General features: G+C 35.6%; 1 protein-coding gene and 1 long non-coding RNA gene across 2 annotated transcripts; one reads left to right on the top strand and one right to left on the bottom strand.

The window, feature by feature from the left end:
• Positions 1-9,276: 9,276 nt before the first annotated feature.
• LOC114305733 (transcriptional regulator TAC1-like) lies at positions 9,277-9,783 on the bottom strand. Its single transcript, XM_028250870.2, has one exon. The coding sequence runs from the start codon at positions 9,781-9,783 to the stop codon at positions 9,277-9,279; it is 507 nt and encodes a 168-aa protein (XP_028106671.2).
• Positions 9,784-15,966: 6,183 nt separating this feature from the next.
• Positions 15,967-17,497, top strand: LOC145801631 (uncharacterized). Its single transcript, XR_014343252.1, has 2 exons — positions 15,967-16,925; positions 17,192-17,497. It is a non-coding gene; the product is annotated as an uncharacterized LOC145801631 (long non-coding RNA).
• Positions 17,498-18,178: the final 681 nt, after the last annotated feature.

The raw sequence follows: 18,178 nt of genomic DNA, 5'->3' as shown, positions 1-18,178 counted from the left end.
TACTTCAAGTTAGCCGAGATGACAACGCCCACGCCGACGCGTTGGCTAACCTGGCAAGTTCAATGCAGACTGGAAAAACAAGAACAATTATGATCGACTATATGTCGGGCTCAAGCATAGAACCAGAGAGCATAGAGCAAGAAGCAATGTGTGTGGCCATGGGGCCAAGCTGGATGGATGCAATTGTTGCATTCCTGAAAGAAGGAAAGCTGCCGGAAGATCGTAAGGGGGCACACAAAGTCCGATTGAAATCAACAAGATTCAGTCTGACAGAAGATGGACACCTCTACAAAAGGTCCTTCATTGGACCCCTTTTAAGGTGCATACACCCTTTGCAGGTTGAAGATTTCCTATATGAAATTCATGAAGGAATTTTTGGAAGCCATACTGGGGGCAGATCTTTAGCCCACAGGGCCATTACCCAGGGGTATTGGTGGCCCTACATGCAAAAGGATGCTAAAGCCTACGTGAAGAAGTGTGAACAATGCCAAAAGTTTGCACCTTTGATACATCAGCCAGCAGCTGACCTAAACCCAATATCCAGCCCTTGGTTGTTTGCCCAATGGGGCATGGATCTTGTTGGGCAACTTCCCCAGGCAACTGGGCAGAGAAAATACTTGTTGGTAGCAACAGATTACTTTACGAAGTGGATAGAGGCAGAACCTCTTGCCAAAATCCGAGTTGTGGACGTCAAGAACTTTATATGGAGAAACATCATCACCAGATTTGGGATTCCAAGAGCAATAGTTGCCAACAACGGAACGCAGTTTGACAGCAAACTCATCAAGAACTTTTGTACGAATTTCAAGATCAAGAATTACTTTTCAACACCAAGTTTTCCCCAAAGCAATGGGCAAGCAGAAGCATCTGACAAAGTAATTTTGGATGGAATAAAGAACAGGCTGCAGGCAGCAAAAGGAAAGTGGGTAGACGAGTTGCCCAACGTACTTTGGGCATATCGGACTATGCCGAGAAGATCAACAGGGGAATCCCCCTTTGCCATGGCTTATGGCACAGAAGCAGTCATCCCATTGGAGATCGGCATCCTAGGGATCAGAACCCAGGGAGTAGAGAATGGCACCAATGACATACTCTTAGCCCGAGGTATGGATCTTTTAGAAGAACGAAGAGAGAAAGCTGCAATTCAGCTCGCAGCATACCAGCAACAGTTTGCTAGAGCTTACAACAAGAAGGTCAATCCAAGAGATTTTCAAGTCGGCGACCTAGTCCTGAGAAAAGTCATCGGCAACAAGAAAGATCCTAGAGAGGGCAAAGTTGGCCCAAACTGGGAAGGACCCTACAGAATTACTTCGGTATTAGGCAATGGAGCTTATCGGCTTGAAGATAACGAGGGCAAAGCACTGCCAAGACCTTTGAACACTTGTAATTTGAAATTCTTCTATCATTAGATGTGCAGTATTTTTGGCCGATGTCATCAATAAAAGCTTTTCCCTTTTCTTTAAAACACATATAATTGATGAAGTTACATATTGGTGCTTTTAGAGACATAAATAATGAGAACCCAAGTAGAACTCAGGTTCACATTGGGGGCAAAGAGAAGACAGATACACTTAATTCACTTGTTGAAATTTGTAGCAATTTACAAATTGAAGTTAAGCTGATTCCTTATCTTCACTTGTTGAAATTTGTAACAATTTACAAGTCGAAGTTAAGCCGAGATTATTACTTAATTCACTTGTTGAAATTTGTAGCAATTTACAAGTCGAAGTTAAGCCGAGATTATTCCTTAATTCACTTATTGAAATTTGTAGCAATTTACAAGTTGGAGTTAAGCTGATTCCTTATCTTCACTTGTTGAAATTTGTAGCAATTTACTAGTCGAAGTTAAGCCGAGATTATTCCTTAATTCACTTGTTGAAATTTGTAGCAATTTACAAGTTGGAGTTAAACTGATTCCTTATCTTCAGTTGTTGAAATTTGTAGCAATTTACAAATTGAAGTTAAGCCGAGATTACTGTTTCTCTTCACTTGTTGAAATTTGTAGCAATTTACAAGTCGAAGTGAAGCCAAGATTATAGTTTGCACAATTATAACAATCTACAGGTTGGTCCAACCAAAAAAGATACTTAACACTTGTTGAAATTTGTAGCAATTTACAAGATAATGTTAAGCCGACATGTGATCATCTGTTGTAATTTGCAGCAATTTACAGGTTGAGGTAAAAACTAAGTATGTTGTTTAAACACTTGTTGAAATTTGTAGCAATTTACAAGTAGATCATGGTTTAGCACTTGTTATAACCTGAGAAATGTTTGCAAAGATAGCATTGAATAGTATATACTTGTTGAAATTCATGAAAAGTTTGCAGGTCAGTATCTTGCCGAAGTAAAACTTGTAGTTATTATACCCGAGATATGTAACCCCGAGAAGATTGCACAAAGGTGGCAAAATATGAAAGGCATACAAAATATTCTAAGTATAGAACCATGCAGAAGCAATCAAAAGAAAATAAAAACTAAAGCATTCAGAAAAAAAAAAACAGTTGCAGTTGTGTACCGAGAAAGCACTTCGGCCTAACCAAAAGCAAATTGCTCAGCAATGACAGAAATAGGCACATCGGCCATGAAAGGAAGCTTACATTGTCCAGAAAACAAAACAAAGTACAAGGGTGCAAAAGAAAAAACATGAAAGTTAAGACTTTTCAGCATCAGCAACTGGCTGGATCTGAACCTCAGAAGTCTCCTGAAGAGATACCCCGGCTTCCTGATCTGCAGCAATCTCGGCATTAATTTCGGTAAGTGTTTGATCAGGTCTTCTATCAACTGGAGGAACATCAGATGATGCTTGCTCAGGAGTGGTCTCCTTGATAACGTCCTCATCCTCCTCATGAGTCAAGTCAAGGACTTGCTCATTCTGAGGAGGGGACTTAGCCCCATCAGCATCCTTTGATTTTCTGACCAAAGCCTCATCCTCTTCCTCATCAGCATCTTCAGACCCAGATTCAGATTCTCCTTCAGGTTGACTTGATGGAGGAGGTAGGGGGAACGGCAAAGGAATAGCGTCGGCTTTGCGCAGTGGCGAATCATCAGGAATGTTAAGCTTTTTGGCAAGGGACATCCAACCAAGGGAAAAGCCCCTGTTGCATGCCTGCCTGACTTGAAGTTTGTATTCCTCAGTGACGTCGGCCATGCCCTGGGCGTAAGCCTTCTCATCAGCTTCTTTGATTTCGGCTTCTTTGATGGCCAGAGCCTTCTGAAGCTCCTTCTCAACCTGGGCCGTTTTTTACTCGAACTCCTTCTTTTCAGCCTCGGTAACTTTTCTGATAACCTCAGCAGACTCCGCTCTTTCTTCGGCCATCTGTTGGGCCTTAGTGGCAGCCTCGGCCTGATCTTCTAGCCTCTTCATCTTTTGTTGAAGACCTTTGTTGATCTTTTGAAGAGCAGAAAACTCCCTCTTCATCTCGGCCATCCTTTCCCGATTCTTGAAAGATTGCATTGAAAACGAATAGGCATGCTGGATGGCCTGAAAGAAAACAGAAGTGTTAGAAAATATTTTAAGTATGAAACAGAAAGAAAGTAGAAAGTTCCAAGCAGGAACACTCACTTGAACGGAGTACTGGAGCATTAGAGCGTAATTCTCATACTTACTATACTCAGCATTTCGCTCGAGGTCGCCCGGAAGAAGCAACGCCGTGCTGAGGGCAACGCCGACATTTATGTCGTCGGCGCTTTCACTGGACATAATTGGCCTGTCTTCCAAAGTAATTTTGGGAGCCCAAGGGACATCCGGTTTCTTGCACCCCGAGGTAGTAGCTGAGGCCGACCTCGGCTTCTTTGACTGTGTGGACTCAGAGGGTGGGGTCTCAGCAGACCTTTTTGCAGAAGCAGAAGCAGTTCTTTTACTCTCAGCCAATTGTGAGATGGGCAAAGCATCCTCAGCCTCAACCTTAGTAGCTTTGGCCTTAGGCTGGGCCTTTTCGATTCTTTTTGGCTTTGGTGGGGGCATGGATTGAGTCAGAACAGCATCCACGTCGGCAGGTAGGTCGGCTAAGAGATCCACAGCAACAGGCTTCAGGCGACCCATCTCAGCAGTTTTGACAAGTCGTCGCCGACGTTTTCTTTCTGGTATTGGGATTAAGTATGGGGCTGAAGTTGATGGCTGATCGGTTGGATCAGAGGTTGACCCTTGGTCAGCCTGAGATATTGATACGGTTTGTGGAGTGGTAGCAGATGGAGGAGATAAGCTCTTCTTCTTTCTTTTCGGGACGTCGGGTAGAATCGATTTGTATATGGGAATAAAGTTTAGAAGAAGAGGTGCTTTTCTTTTGTGGAGAGGCAAGTCCAGGAGCTTTTTTAGGTCCTTGCTAGGAACGTAAGATTGGCGAAAGTCTTTCGCTGGCTTGCGAACGTCTGCAAGAAGAAACAAACATTAGAAATAGATAAAATATTGAAGACTTGAACAGAAACAACTAAGTATTGACACTGGGCTCTTACCCTTGTCCTCTTTAATTAATCAGGGAAGAGGGTAGAGATAGGCGTCCTCATCTGCACCAAATTCCCAGTTTCCCGAAGCGATAACATAATCATCTCCAGCCCCCTTGTTGGAGTCTAGAAGGTCGGCTACGATTTTGAATTCAGTGGACCTCGGCTTGAGGTAGTAGACGAAACCTTTTTCCTTCAAGTTAAGGGGGCACATGGTGTAACAATACTGTATATCGGCTAGGGTGATTCTAACGTTTTCTTGTCTAGCCAAGGTAATGATACCAAAAATCACTCGATAAGAGTTTATGGCAAGTTGCATAGCGTTCAAATTGTAAAAGTGAAGAATTTCGTGAAAGAGAATGTTAAGTGGGAGCCGGAGTCCGCACTCAGTAAAAGCTACTATGGGAAAAGGCATTGAATCATCTGTGGGCATGATGGTGTCGTTATCTTTAGCTAGCCTCAGATGGACATCGGCGGGAATAGAAAACTCCTGCCTAAAGTACTCAAGTTTGGTCGGGGTATCTACCCTATGTCTCCACATACCCATAACATCGGCCTAAAGTCAAAGGGCTAGGTTTCAGAAAGAAGGTGCTCTTAAGGGGTTATCAGGACCTCGGCAAAACCCTAGGTATATGCTGGTAAGGATTGTTTCAGTTTTTTCCTAAGAATTGATAGGTTCTATAGACAAATCCCAAACCTAAATCTATGAAGGCAAAGATTGAAAGCAAAAATTGAAGGTAGAGATCTGGCAAAGACACAAAAAATAGAAAACAAAGGCGAAGTTTCAGAAACAAGAACAGGGATGGGCTATCAAGAACATAAAGAATACGAGAAATAAAGGACCAAGATCAGTGGCAAAAATACAGGGAAGTGGTGCAACAGTGCGTGTGTTCAAGATATAGGCAAGGGCCAAATCAAAGAATAAACATATTCAGATGAATAATTCGCAAGATAGATATTTGAGCAAAGCAGTAATAACGGGAGGTTCCAGAAACAGTCAAGAATTGAAATCAGAAGGAACAGTTGCTTACTAGAAAAAATGAAGCCGATGTGAGGGCTGCCAAAGTCAACGGTAGTTACAGATGTGACAGAATGACGAAAGTTCCACCAGGAAGACAAATGTAAAGCTTGGAGCTTCAGCAATGGCGGAATCGAAAGAACAAGTTTTAGAGAAAGAAACAGCAAATACAAAAGTGAAGAGACGGAAAGAAAGGGGGAAAAGTTTTTGTCAAAAACCAAAAACGACGGCAAAAAGATAATCAATGCGCCTGGAGCAGCGCATACGTCAGGCGGCGTACGCAGGAAAAACGTGGTTTATAAGCGCGTCACAAACACGGACCAATGGGGCAAAGACGCGTAAGAGAAACGGTTGAAAAGTGGTGCATGACAGCTCACACATATGAAAAGGATCACTAGAATTCTTGTTCTCCGAAGGGAACATGTCGGCTTAACATGAATGATCTCGGTCGAAGAGTTCTTACGCCGAGGTACTAGAAAACAATACAGATATAGGTTTCATCACCTCAGAATGCCGAGGTAATTGAACCTAGGGGGCAGTTGTGGGGATATATTTTCTGAGTACCAACACGTGGCATGGTGACGCCGATGTGTCAGCCGAGGTGCCACGTGTCGTGGTAGTTATGCCGAGGTTATCTTTGACGAGGCCGAGGTGATCTCCGAAGATATCGGAATCCGAGATAAGCGGATAAGGGACAAGAGTCCTAGAGTAAAGAGAAGACTTAGCCAAGATAAGAATAAAACTCTTAGGGAGTTTATCTTTATCTCTTGAAGAGTCCAAAGTCAGTATTGAATTGGAATCCATAGAAATCAGGCTTCTAGTGGGACTTGGATTAAGTAAACTATAAAAGAGAGGCACCCCGTGGGTCTAAGGTACGCAGTTTTACGCTTAAACTTGTGAGTTTAGCACTTGATTATCTTTGAGAGATATACTGACTTGATCGTCGGAATGCGCCCGGGTGGAAGAGTCACCGCCGGAGCCTTTTCTTTCTGTTATAGATTTGTTGAAGCCATCTATTCTGCCGGTGCTCTCCAGCTGATTACTAGGCGGGCAGTGTGGTCAGAAAATCACTCACACAATAATATTTCTCATCACAAATAATTCATAAAATTTACACAATAACATAAAGAATATAATCACAATTATATGTAATTTTCACGTACTGTTACAAATTCGTCTATTCATAACTTCTAATACAAAATGATATAACTCTAACACCGTAAAATAGCATAATATTTCTTATAATGTACCTCATAAATATCTCATAGCTAAATACATGTTTTCAGGCCTATATATATCTATGTACTCTAGACACTAACGAAAGTACATTAGTGTCGTCCTTCTATTTTCTCTCCCCAGTTTGTGGTAAATTGAGCTCCATTTTTCAACACAATATCTAAAAAGCGATCCAAAGAACAAAGCGTAGAGGCCAAAAGTTGAACTCCATTTTTCAACACAAGATCTCAAAAGCAATCCAAAGAACTAAGCGTAGAGACAAAAAGTTAAAAACAAGCGCAAATTCTGCAAATGGTTATATAATGTGTTAATTTAATATTTGTTATTATAAATTATTTAATTTTATTCCTTAATTTAATAGATAGTGTAATTTTAGTTTAATAAATATCAGTTGTTAAGTTTAGTGAACGGAAAGTCTACACAATGTGTCAATTTGATCCATGTAGTTTACACAATGTGTCAATTTGGTCTTTGTTGTTTTAATTTGCTCAATTTTGATAAGGACCAAATTGACATTTTGTGTAAATTGCAAGGACCAAATTGACACATAGTTTGATTTTCTGTCTATCAAACTTAACAACCGTTATTTATTGGACTAAAATAATACAATCCACTAAATTAAGGAGCAAAATCGAACAAATTAAAATAATAAAAACTAAATTAACACATCGTATAAATTATAGTGACTATATATATAATTTACGTAAAACAATTTAACGATCTTAGGACTAATTAGTATTCTCCGTAATAATTTTATAGTATTTATTTAAAACTCAATAAACTTTCTGATTGGATAGATTATGACGTAAAATTGAAATTTTTAACTTTTGGATTTCACATTTCAATATTTGATTTTAATTTTTGTTATTCAGATTAAATTCTAATGAACATTCTATTCAACAAAATTAATGAATTTTTTAATTCTCCAACTAATAATGCAAAATGAACAAATAATTAGAATTAAATATTTCTTTATCAAAGCAAAATAAGATGCGGACAAGAAGAAATTATTTATTTTATTATCCTGCTGGATAACTAATCTCGTAATCAAACAGGGCCAATGGGTTTTGGGGTTTAAACAAATCTTAAATCACCATTGCAAAATCATTGCACTGAATCACGTCTACCCATTGTTTGTGCTTTGGGATTTAAATCATCCACATAAACCACAATGACAAAATATTTGACTCAAAATTGTTACGGAGAATACTAGCCCTGTAACACTGTTAGAACATGTATAGGCTAATATGTATGTGAAATCATTTCACAACAATATATTCACAACTATCTGACTCGAGGACTCAAAATTTTGGCACCTAGAGCCGATATGATAAGTAAAATGGTGGATATTTATAAATTTGTTGAGAGTGACAAAACTGAAAGACGTGGAATTTTTCTGTGAAAAAAATAAGGGAAAATTATAATTCAATGTAAATTTAGAAGGAAAAAAATTACAAATTAGAGATAAATTTTATAAATATTAATAATTAAAATTTTAAATTTTTTCATGTATCTGCAAATATTTTTTATAAAAAAAACCAATGAATCGTAATTCCCCTAAAAAATAAAGAGAACTAAAGCGTAGAAACATTCGATTTGCAACACATAAGTTGCAGTAGAAGCTGACTTTAATATCAACCATTTTGCATTATTTTTCATTCAGAAGCAATTCTTAATGTTGTGTTTCTGAACATAAGAAACCAGAAGTTAAAAATAAGAATGCCAATAAATTATGGGAGTAGCTTCCCTCCCGTCTTAGACCAGGCTGGAGGGTGTTTTTGGGCCCGTGAAAGTCCACCATGAGTTTCGTTTCAATAATCTGAACCATTATGTGTAAAACTCGTCGAATACTATGTGTATATAGAAAATCACATTGATCGTATATCAATAGCTATGTGTTCAAATCAGTTTTGTATATAAAAAAATAGGCGGTGAACAAATTAACGGTTGACAGAAAATTGATCCGATGAGATAGTTATCGATATTCAATCAATGTAAATTGTTATAACCATATAGTATTCGACGAGTTTTATACATTAAACGATTTGGATTATCAAAATGGGACCTCTAGTGGGCCTCTACAGACCTAACAGAACCCTCTAATCCGATCTAGAACTGGAGGGAAGCTGTTTCCATAAATTATCTCTGTCACAGCGATATTAAGGCCCCGTTTGGGGACTTACCTTTTTAGCCAAAAAGCTAAAAAGTTACTTTTTTAGCCAAAAAGCCAACAAGTCATACAAAAAAGTCAAAGATTCTCTTTTCTCTCTACTTTTTCCACATCTTTTCGTAATTAGCCAAAAAGTCATCTCAAACATATAAGTTTTTTTTACCTACTTTTTTAGTCAAATAACTAAAAAGTTACTAAATTAGCCCGTTTCAAAACGAGGCCTAAGAGTATCAAGAATATGGCATCAATTTTTTAAATTTTTAGGATGCTAAAAAGAGCTTTACAGCAGTTAAACCAATTGTAAACCGATCGATATGGATGTGATATAATGGAATGTATCAATAGGATCAGAGGGCAAAATATCATATCGGCCGATATTTAAAACCATGTTTATACCTGATGTCCATGTCTCATGAACTTCCAAACCCTAACCGAAGCTCAAGGTCCAATTCTATGTTAGATGAACCATGACTCAATTTCTCTCTTCTCTCCACATCCTCACTCACGTCACTGCTTGCCTCTGCATCATCTCTCACCAATGGTGTCTCAACAAACAAGTCCAGCTTCCGTGGTTCTCCGACGCCATCTCCGCTTCTAGAACCATCCTCATCTTCTCCAGAGAAAATCCAAGGCCTTTTAGGGCTGTTGCAACTTTTCTCTTCACTACCATCTAGTTTCGAGTCGTCTTCATCGACAATCAGATGATCAGAGGGAGTAGCCTTCTTGTCAGTCATGTCGCCGGAATATTCTTTAAGTTTAGCCCTATCTTTTCTATGGATGTTCATGTGACCTCCAAGTGCTTGTGCATTTGAGAAGCCCCTTTTGCAAAAGGTGCATGTATATGACCTAACTTGGTGATCATCTGAGGTATATACTATTTGGTCAGGGCTTTCTTTAGTTGGCTGATTAAACTCCATTTTCAAGCTGAGAGAGAGAGGAATCAAATGGTCGGCCGAGAGAGGGATGTTTTTATTGAGAGGAAACCATGGCATCAGGCCTGCTTATATTGTTATAGATAACTTGCAAGGGTGGACAACAAATATAATATAGAAAACAATAATGGTAGGGATTATGGAAAATGATTCACTTTGATTGGGGCAAACATGTTAGAGATAGGATTGTTTGGAATTATTTAAATAAATAAATTTTTTAACACTTTATAAAAAGATGTGAAGAAAATAAAGATATGATATGATCAAAAAATAATAATAAAAGGATAAATAAATATACTTTTATAGTTCTAGCCAAACAACCCTTAGTCTGGGCGTTCAATTTTGGAATAAGAAAGAAGGGATAGGGGGTGAGAAACATATGTATTCAACTGAATGGTAACTTTGGTTTTGTTTGGCATGATAGTTGGGTTAATTTAAGGGAATGGCTTCTCTCTAATCTTTAAGGATTAGAGGGTGTTGTTGGACCCTTGCAAGCTCACAAAAGGTTTCGTTTTGATAATCCCAACTGTTCAATCTGTAGAACTTGTCGAGTACTAAATATTTGTAAAAAAATCACATTGATTGGATATTTATAAATATATGATCAAATCATTTTTGTATATGAAAAAATGGACGATGAAAGAATAAACAGTTGACAAAAATTTGATATGATGAAATAGTTATCAATATCCGCTCAACTTGATTTTTTACAGACATACAATGTTTGACGAGTTCTACACATTGAACGGTTTGGATTATCGAAACAGCTCCACGGGCCCAACAGCACCCTCCAGTCAGACTGAAGGGAAGCCATTCCCTAATTTAACCAATTCAAAAATAATATAAGTTAAAATGGCAAAAGATAAAATATCACATTTAAATCATAATTATTTTATTTTTTTTATAAAATTACAAAAATAAAAATAAAAATAAAAAATAAAATAAAATAAAACCAAAAGTTTATTCCAAACGAAACTTTTTTAGTCAGATTAAAACAGTCAAAAAAACTAAAAAGTCAGGCTAAAAAAACATATCCCAAACAAAGCTTTTGTATATTATTAAATTCTGGATCATTTTAGTATTGGTATAAATGATTAAATAATATCATGTATTGTGGTATTAGGTCTTTCCAGATTATTTTTTCCTTCATCTGAGTGCTAATTTATCGATACATACATATATATATATATATACACACACACACATTAGGCTTTGTTAGGAAAGTGTACATTTTAATCTAAAAATCACTAAAAAGTCAAAAAGTCAACAAATGACTGTTACAAAAAAAAGTCAAAAAAAAATCTTTTTTTTTCTTACTTTTTGCACATTTTTATTCTAAACATATAATTTTTTTTATTTCATATTTTAGTTAAAAAGTCAACAAATTAAAAAAATTATTTCCAAACCAAACCTTAATACATTTATGTTTGTATATATATATATATATATATATTTATGTAGGATATCCTAAGCCATTTTTTTTTTTTTTTTTTTTTAAGGGTGTCATAGACCAGCTTACGCGCACCAAAAGTCTATACAGTCTGAACCAACTTTCCAAAACAAGGCTTATGCCCTGTAGTTCGTGACCTCAAAATATATATTTACTAATTAAAAGATTCAAACTCGAAACCTGAGAGAGAACAAACCTCTAGCCATGGGCTCCGTTTGGCAAGAGTTTTTTTTTGGCTATTTTAGCTACAAAAGACAAAATAGACTATTTTAATCACAACAAACAAAACATCACATTCAACCCATAATTATTACACTCTTCTCTCACAAAAAAAGTCGAAAAAGCCAAAAAGTCAAAAAAGTCAAAAAGCCAAAAAATCCTTTCCAAACCAAGTTTTTTAGTAAGGGTGAGCATGGTCCGGATTGGACTGGATTAGGATAAAATCAGAGCCAATCCGTTATTTACGGTTCCTGAAAAATTAGAACCAATCCAATCCGTTTAAATCATGGAACCAATCTGAACCAATCCATTTAAACACGGATTAGATCGGTTTAGGACCACGAATTCACATAATTAAATAACAAAAAATATATATATATAACACTTTAATTTCATAAAAACATAAACATAGCGCTATATTAGTTCCACAATAGCAACATGTCTTTCTATAATAGCGACATACTATTCTAGAATTTAAACAACCATAAGAAAATTGGTTTCACCATAAGTATTTAGACCATTACAAATTAAAACTAAAAACTAACAAACAAAAGTAATAAAAGAAGATATGATGCGGGTTTAGGTTTGAGTTTATGTTTTATACGGAATAAGAAAAGATACTATGGAGGATGATGTATAATAAAAATATAGACTATATGTATACGGTCCAGATCGGTTCCAATCCAGAACCATGGGGTTCAATTCGGAACCAATCCGTGGATTACGGATTTTTAATTCTTCATTCCGGAACCGAACCACGGATTCAAAACACCAATCAAAACCTATCGGATTGGACTGGACTGGATCGGATTACGGATTTCACGGATTCCTTACTCAATCCTACTTTTTAGCCCAAGCTAAAATAATCAAAAAAATCAAAGGACAAAAAGTCAACCCACTTTCTAAACGGAGGCTATGTACATTGTAACTACAATATCCTTTTTGGAGCTACAATAGCGCCTCTGTTTAGTTAAGGTACTTTCTTAAGGTTCAACAAGAAAGATAACCCTATTTTATATAATAGATACGCGCGTGCGCTCGCGCGCGCGCGCGAACACACACACATATATATATAAAATAAAGTAAGATAGTTTTTGAATTTAACTTACACACATTTGTTCTACTAGGATATTTGGACGGTTCAGATCTATTCAAATTAAAAAACAACGGCTGAGATATATTTTTTAAAAAATATCCTACATGTACATTTTTTATTTTTCCGCTTCTCTCTCTTACTTTTTCTTTTTCTCACCCATCTTTCTATAATCCCATGATCCCATCTTCATCTCTCTTTTCTTTCTATTTTTTTTTTATTTTCTCTCATTTTTATTTTTCTCTCTATTTATTTATTTTTATTATTTTCTCATTTTTGTTCACTTATTTTTATTCATATTATATGAAAAAATCTGCGATCCCAGAAGTAGGAGGCAGATTTTATTGTGTGCAATGGAGATTAAATTCATAAATTTTATAGTCCACGAATGAAATGAATTTGAATAATTAATTATTATTTTTAAATATATTGAATACCTGATAGATTTCATAAATTTAGACCTCATATGAATCTTCAATATTTATATAATAAAACAGAATGATTTTTGAATTTATCCTACACACATTTATCCTATTAGGACATTTGGATGGCTCAGATCTATTCAAATTATAAAACAACGGCTGAGTTATATTTTTTTAAAAATATCCTACATGTACATTTTCTATTTTCCAACTTCTCTCTCTTACTTTTTCTTTTTTCTCACCCATCCTTCTATGATCCCATGATCCCACATTCATCTCTCTTTTCTTTTTATTTTTTTATTTTCTCTCATTTTTTTTTCTCTATTTGTTTTTTTTTTCTAATTTTTGTTTACTTATTTTTATTCATATTATTTGAAAAAGTCTGCGATCCCAAAATTAAGAGTCTGATTTTATTGTGCGTGGTGGAGATTAAATTAATGAATTTTATAGTCCACAAATTAAATGAATTTGAACAATTAATTATTAGTTTTAAATATATTGAATATCTGATAGATTTCATATATTTAGACCTCATATGAATCTTCAACATCTATATAATAAGACAGAATAATTTTTGAAAATATATAAAATGTATCAGAGATACAATTTATTTAAATGGCTGAGATAATTCCTAATCAATATCCAACGGTGTTGATGAATTTTTTTCCCGCCCAAACACTCTCTCTCTCTCTCTCTCTCTCTCTCTCTCTCGCAGCTGGCTAAACACGTCTCTGCCTTACCCTTCCCACATACCCACATCTCCTCCTCGCCTTCTCTCTTTATCTTTCTCTCCTCTCTGTTCTCACGTCTCCTCCACATTCCCTATTTATCTCTCTTCCTCTCTGTTCTTCTTCTTGAACAGAACCACCAAAATCACGTATCTCCCCATTTCCTCTTTATCTCTCTCTCTCTCTCTCTCGACCACCACCATCGCGACCATCGACCACCTCTATTCCTGTCCTCCTCCCTCTCTCTGTTGTATTTTTTCCCCCGAAATACATCTTAAATCTAGCTCTGTTGTTTATCGTTATTGTCTTTGTTGAAGTTAATTTGCCGCTGCTTATCATCACCACTCGCAAGGTTTCCTCTCTCCCACCCTCGGTTGTTCCCTTCGCAAGGTAATTTTGGTCTCTCTCTGTTGTATTTCACATTCGGAGGAAATATGTTCTGCTTTCGTTGCTATTCAAATTTTGACAATTTTCTTCAGATCTAACTATAATTTGTATCCCGAACCACTCGATTCAACAGATCGAAATCACGATCTGCTCCAAAATTGAATTCTGAAATTGTGATTTCCCTTCAAATTGAAATTCTGTTTGAACACGATTTGAATTCTGAAATGAAATCGTGATTTCCCTACAATCGTGATCTTCCTTCAAATTGAATTCTGTTTGAACAATTCTGTTGGATTTGAATTTAACCTATCGATTTCAGGTGAGTATATTTTACTTGGATCAATAGATTTGTTGATGTATGTTTTTGGATTGAATGAATTGTTCATGGGTGCTTTAGATCTAACAACAATTCTTATGTCGAACCACTCAATTCAACAGGTCGAAATCATGATCCGCTCCAAAAATTGTTCATTTTCCCCTAGATTTGGTACTTTAAGTATGTTTGTCTTTGTCTTCAATTGCATTATCTCCTACATTTATTTTCTCTATAATGTTATCTGCATTGGAAGGCTTCAATCGAAGTCAATTAAATTCTGTTTGATGTGGATTTGAATTTCATTTGAAAGGAAATCACATTCTTGTGTGGTTGCTTTGAATTTAACCTATCAATTACGGGTGAGCATATTTTACTTGGATCAGTAGATTTGTTGATGTATATTTTTGAATTGACTGAATTGTTCGTGTGTGCTGTGATTGTAGCATTTGTTTGATAGATCTTGAAAAATTGGCTCCCCAACGCCAGCAGCGCCACATGGATGGCCAGATGCAACAGAGCAATGTTGCTGCGACAATTGCTCCATATGATCACCCTGGCGGAGGGTCCCTACGCAATGAGGGTCCCGGGGGCGATGCTGGAGATGCAGTCTTGGCACGCTGGCTCCAGTTCGTCGGGTTTGCAGCATTTGGCCTCACCTTTGGCATCTACTAGAATTGATCATCGCCTCCTACCTAGCCTTCTCATGTACGTACCTTTACATTTCAAATTCATTGCTATGCCTGTTTGGTTATTCATTTTGTCTTTTTAATGGGAATGCAACAGTAACTTTTGTTGAAATATGAATTATATGACTGCTTTTAGTTCTATACTCTATGATTGATGCTCCGTAGTCCCATTTATGTTGATAAAGTAATGCATGTTTCACTATATTTATGTTTCATAATGCATATTGAAACACAATGCAAGACTAATCTTTATTTATTTCTTAATATTTTTTTAATTTAAATTTTGATCCTACTACGTATCTTTGTTAAAGTTTTCTCAGATTCATTATGGTCGATTAAAATGGAAAATATAGCTATCAGTTTCATAATGCATATTGAAACACAATGCAAGACTAATCTCTATTTATTTCTTATTATTTTTTTAATTTAAATTTTTATCCTACTATGTATCTCTGTTAAAGCTTTTCTCAAATTCATTATGGTCGCTTAAAATGGAAAATGTAGCTATCAATTTCATAATGCATATTGAAACACAATGCAAGACTAATCTGTATTTATTTCTTATTATTTTTTTAATTTAAATTTTGATCCGACTAGGTATCTCTGTTAAATTTTTCCTCAGATTCATTATGGTCGATTAAAATGGAAAATATAGCTATCAGTTTCATAATGCATATTGAAACACAATGCAAGACTAATCTTTATTTATTTCTTATTATTTTTTTAATTTAAATTTTGATCGTACTACGTATCTCTGTTAAGTTTTCCTCAGATTCATTATGGTCAATTAAAATGGAAAATATAAATGTTAGTTTCCTTTCATTTGATTTGTAAATGTCGTCCAGGGAGCGACGGTGGAAAATGCAATCATGGCACGCTGGCTCCAGTTCGCCGGGTTGCAGCATCTGGCCTCACCCTTAGCATCTACCAGAGTTGAACATCGCCTCCTATCTAACCTTCTCATGCAGGTACCTCTACATTTCAAATTCATTGATATGCATGTTTGGTTACTTCATTTTGTCTCTTTTTATGGGAATGCAACAGTAACTTTTGTCGAAATATATATTATATGACTGCTTTTAGTTGTGTACTCTATGATTGATGCTCCGTAGTCCCATTTATGTTGATAAAGTAATGCATGTTTCACTATATTTACGTTTCATAATGCATATTGAAACACAATGCATGACTAATCTTTATTAATTTCTTATTATTTTTTTAATTTAAATTTTGATCCTACTACGTATCTCTGTTAAAGTTTTCCTTAGATTCATTATGGTCGATTAAAATGGAAAATATAACTATCAGTTTCCTTTCGTTTGATTTGTAAATGTCGTCCAGGGTTTCTTTTGACTATATGCCATCATTTGACTTTCTCCCCCCCTCTTTTGTTAGTTGTTCATATCTCTTTATTCCCTTTAACATTATATCCATAAGTCAGTGGAGTTTTGTTAGTTTTATTTATAGATATCTTTATTTTTGCTGTTGTTGTTGTTGAAATATATATAAAATTAAGATGAATCTTCCTTTCGAATTGTGCAAACCCTTCAGCTCCTCATCTGTGTTGGACACACCCGTTTTTTATTGTTGTAGTTTTCTTTTTTTCTTTTTTTTTTTTTTTGGGTAGTTGTTATCTAGGGAAGTTGTTTTAAGTATGAAAGATCTTTTCTCCTAAAATTAATGCACAATATTTTGTTGAGCTGGAGTGTTGCAAAGAAATTATCAAGTCATGTAAGGCTGATGTTTTTATTCTTAATGCTTTGTACATGCGACGGAGGCATCGGAATTTGGTGAGGAAAATAGTTGTAAAGGCTCCATCAATAGAGGTAATCAAGATTCCATCCCTTTTTTTGCTTCTATTTTTTATTTTTTGTACATTCATGTTGTAAGTTGATGATTTAATCTTTTACTCCATTTCCATAGTTCAAAGACCAACTTCTTCATGTCACTTGGAATAATTGAAGTTTTGCAATAATTAAAGTTCAAAATAATTGGTTTTACCACTATATAAATTCTATTACTACAATGTTCACCAAATGCTTGATAAATTTTTTCTCTATTCGATGTGTTTGATGTGTTTATTAATTCACAGGGAATGGAAGGTGAGGGGAGATTAATCGAATGATCAAACTTTTGGTTGAAGAAAAAGTTATCCTTTGCTAAACTTTTGATTGGGCTGAGGAAAAGGTTTTCCTTTGCTTGACTAGGTTAAGTTTATGAATTTATCTATTTTTTGGATGATATTCTCTTTGCTAATTATTTTTATAATTATTTATTGTTTTTGGGAAAGAGTAAAAAAAATAGCATCTTTTTGCTTTTTTTTGTTTGCATTACTTCTAAATAGTTTGAATGCTCTCAATTGGATCTTAGTTGTGAGTCTATGAAATATTTCTTTTGAGATTGTGGTTTGAAGATTTTTGAAATGGATGCTCCTTGCATGGTGGTGCCAAAGATATTAATAAAGGTTATCAAATGAGCATTTTTCTTGGTCAGTAAATCTCTCTTTTTTTTTACCCTCTATATGGATGTATCTTTGAAACATTTTTTTGATATATAGTAGTTTCCTGGGCGAACCCCACGTGTCTGGTTGCATAAAATATTTTCTACATAGATTAAAAAATAGAGAATATTTGCTACATAGATTAAAAAATAGAGAGGGTGTGTGGGTGTGGGATGAGGGGGAGTAGAGATAGAGGGAGGCAAAAAGTGCAGATAAATGAATAAAATGGTGTGAGACAAATTGCTTCTTGAAAAGTTATCTACCTAAGTGCTAAATTCCATGTCTCTGAAAGACTGACATGCTTAAGTTTAGAAATTAAATATATTTGCTAAATGTGCTTGATGATGGAGGGAGTCATTTATAAACATTAGTGTTTGATAATGTGTTTAAGAGCTAAAATCTAATAATGTGTTTAGAAATTTCAATTAGTGCTTGATGATTTTAACTTTTGCAACTATTATAGATAGTGCTTGATCTTTTAAGGTTGGTGTAATCCATAGACATAAATGCTTGATTGGAGGGTTAGTTGATTGTCCAAAGAGGGCTGGTTTTGTTGATTAAGATTTAGTTTCTATTTTT

The sequence above is a fragment of the Camellia sinensis genome, chromosome 10 (assembly GCF_055761805.1).
Source record: "Camellia sinensis isolate YWXY chromosome 10, ASM5576180v1, whole genome shotgun sequence".
Lineage (NCBI taxonomy): Eukaryota > Viridiplantae > Streptophyta > Magnoliopsida > Ericales > Theaceae > Camellia > Camellia sinensis.
Note: the sequence above shows the minus strand (reverse complement) of the source record. Positions and strands in the feature narration are given on the sequence as shown.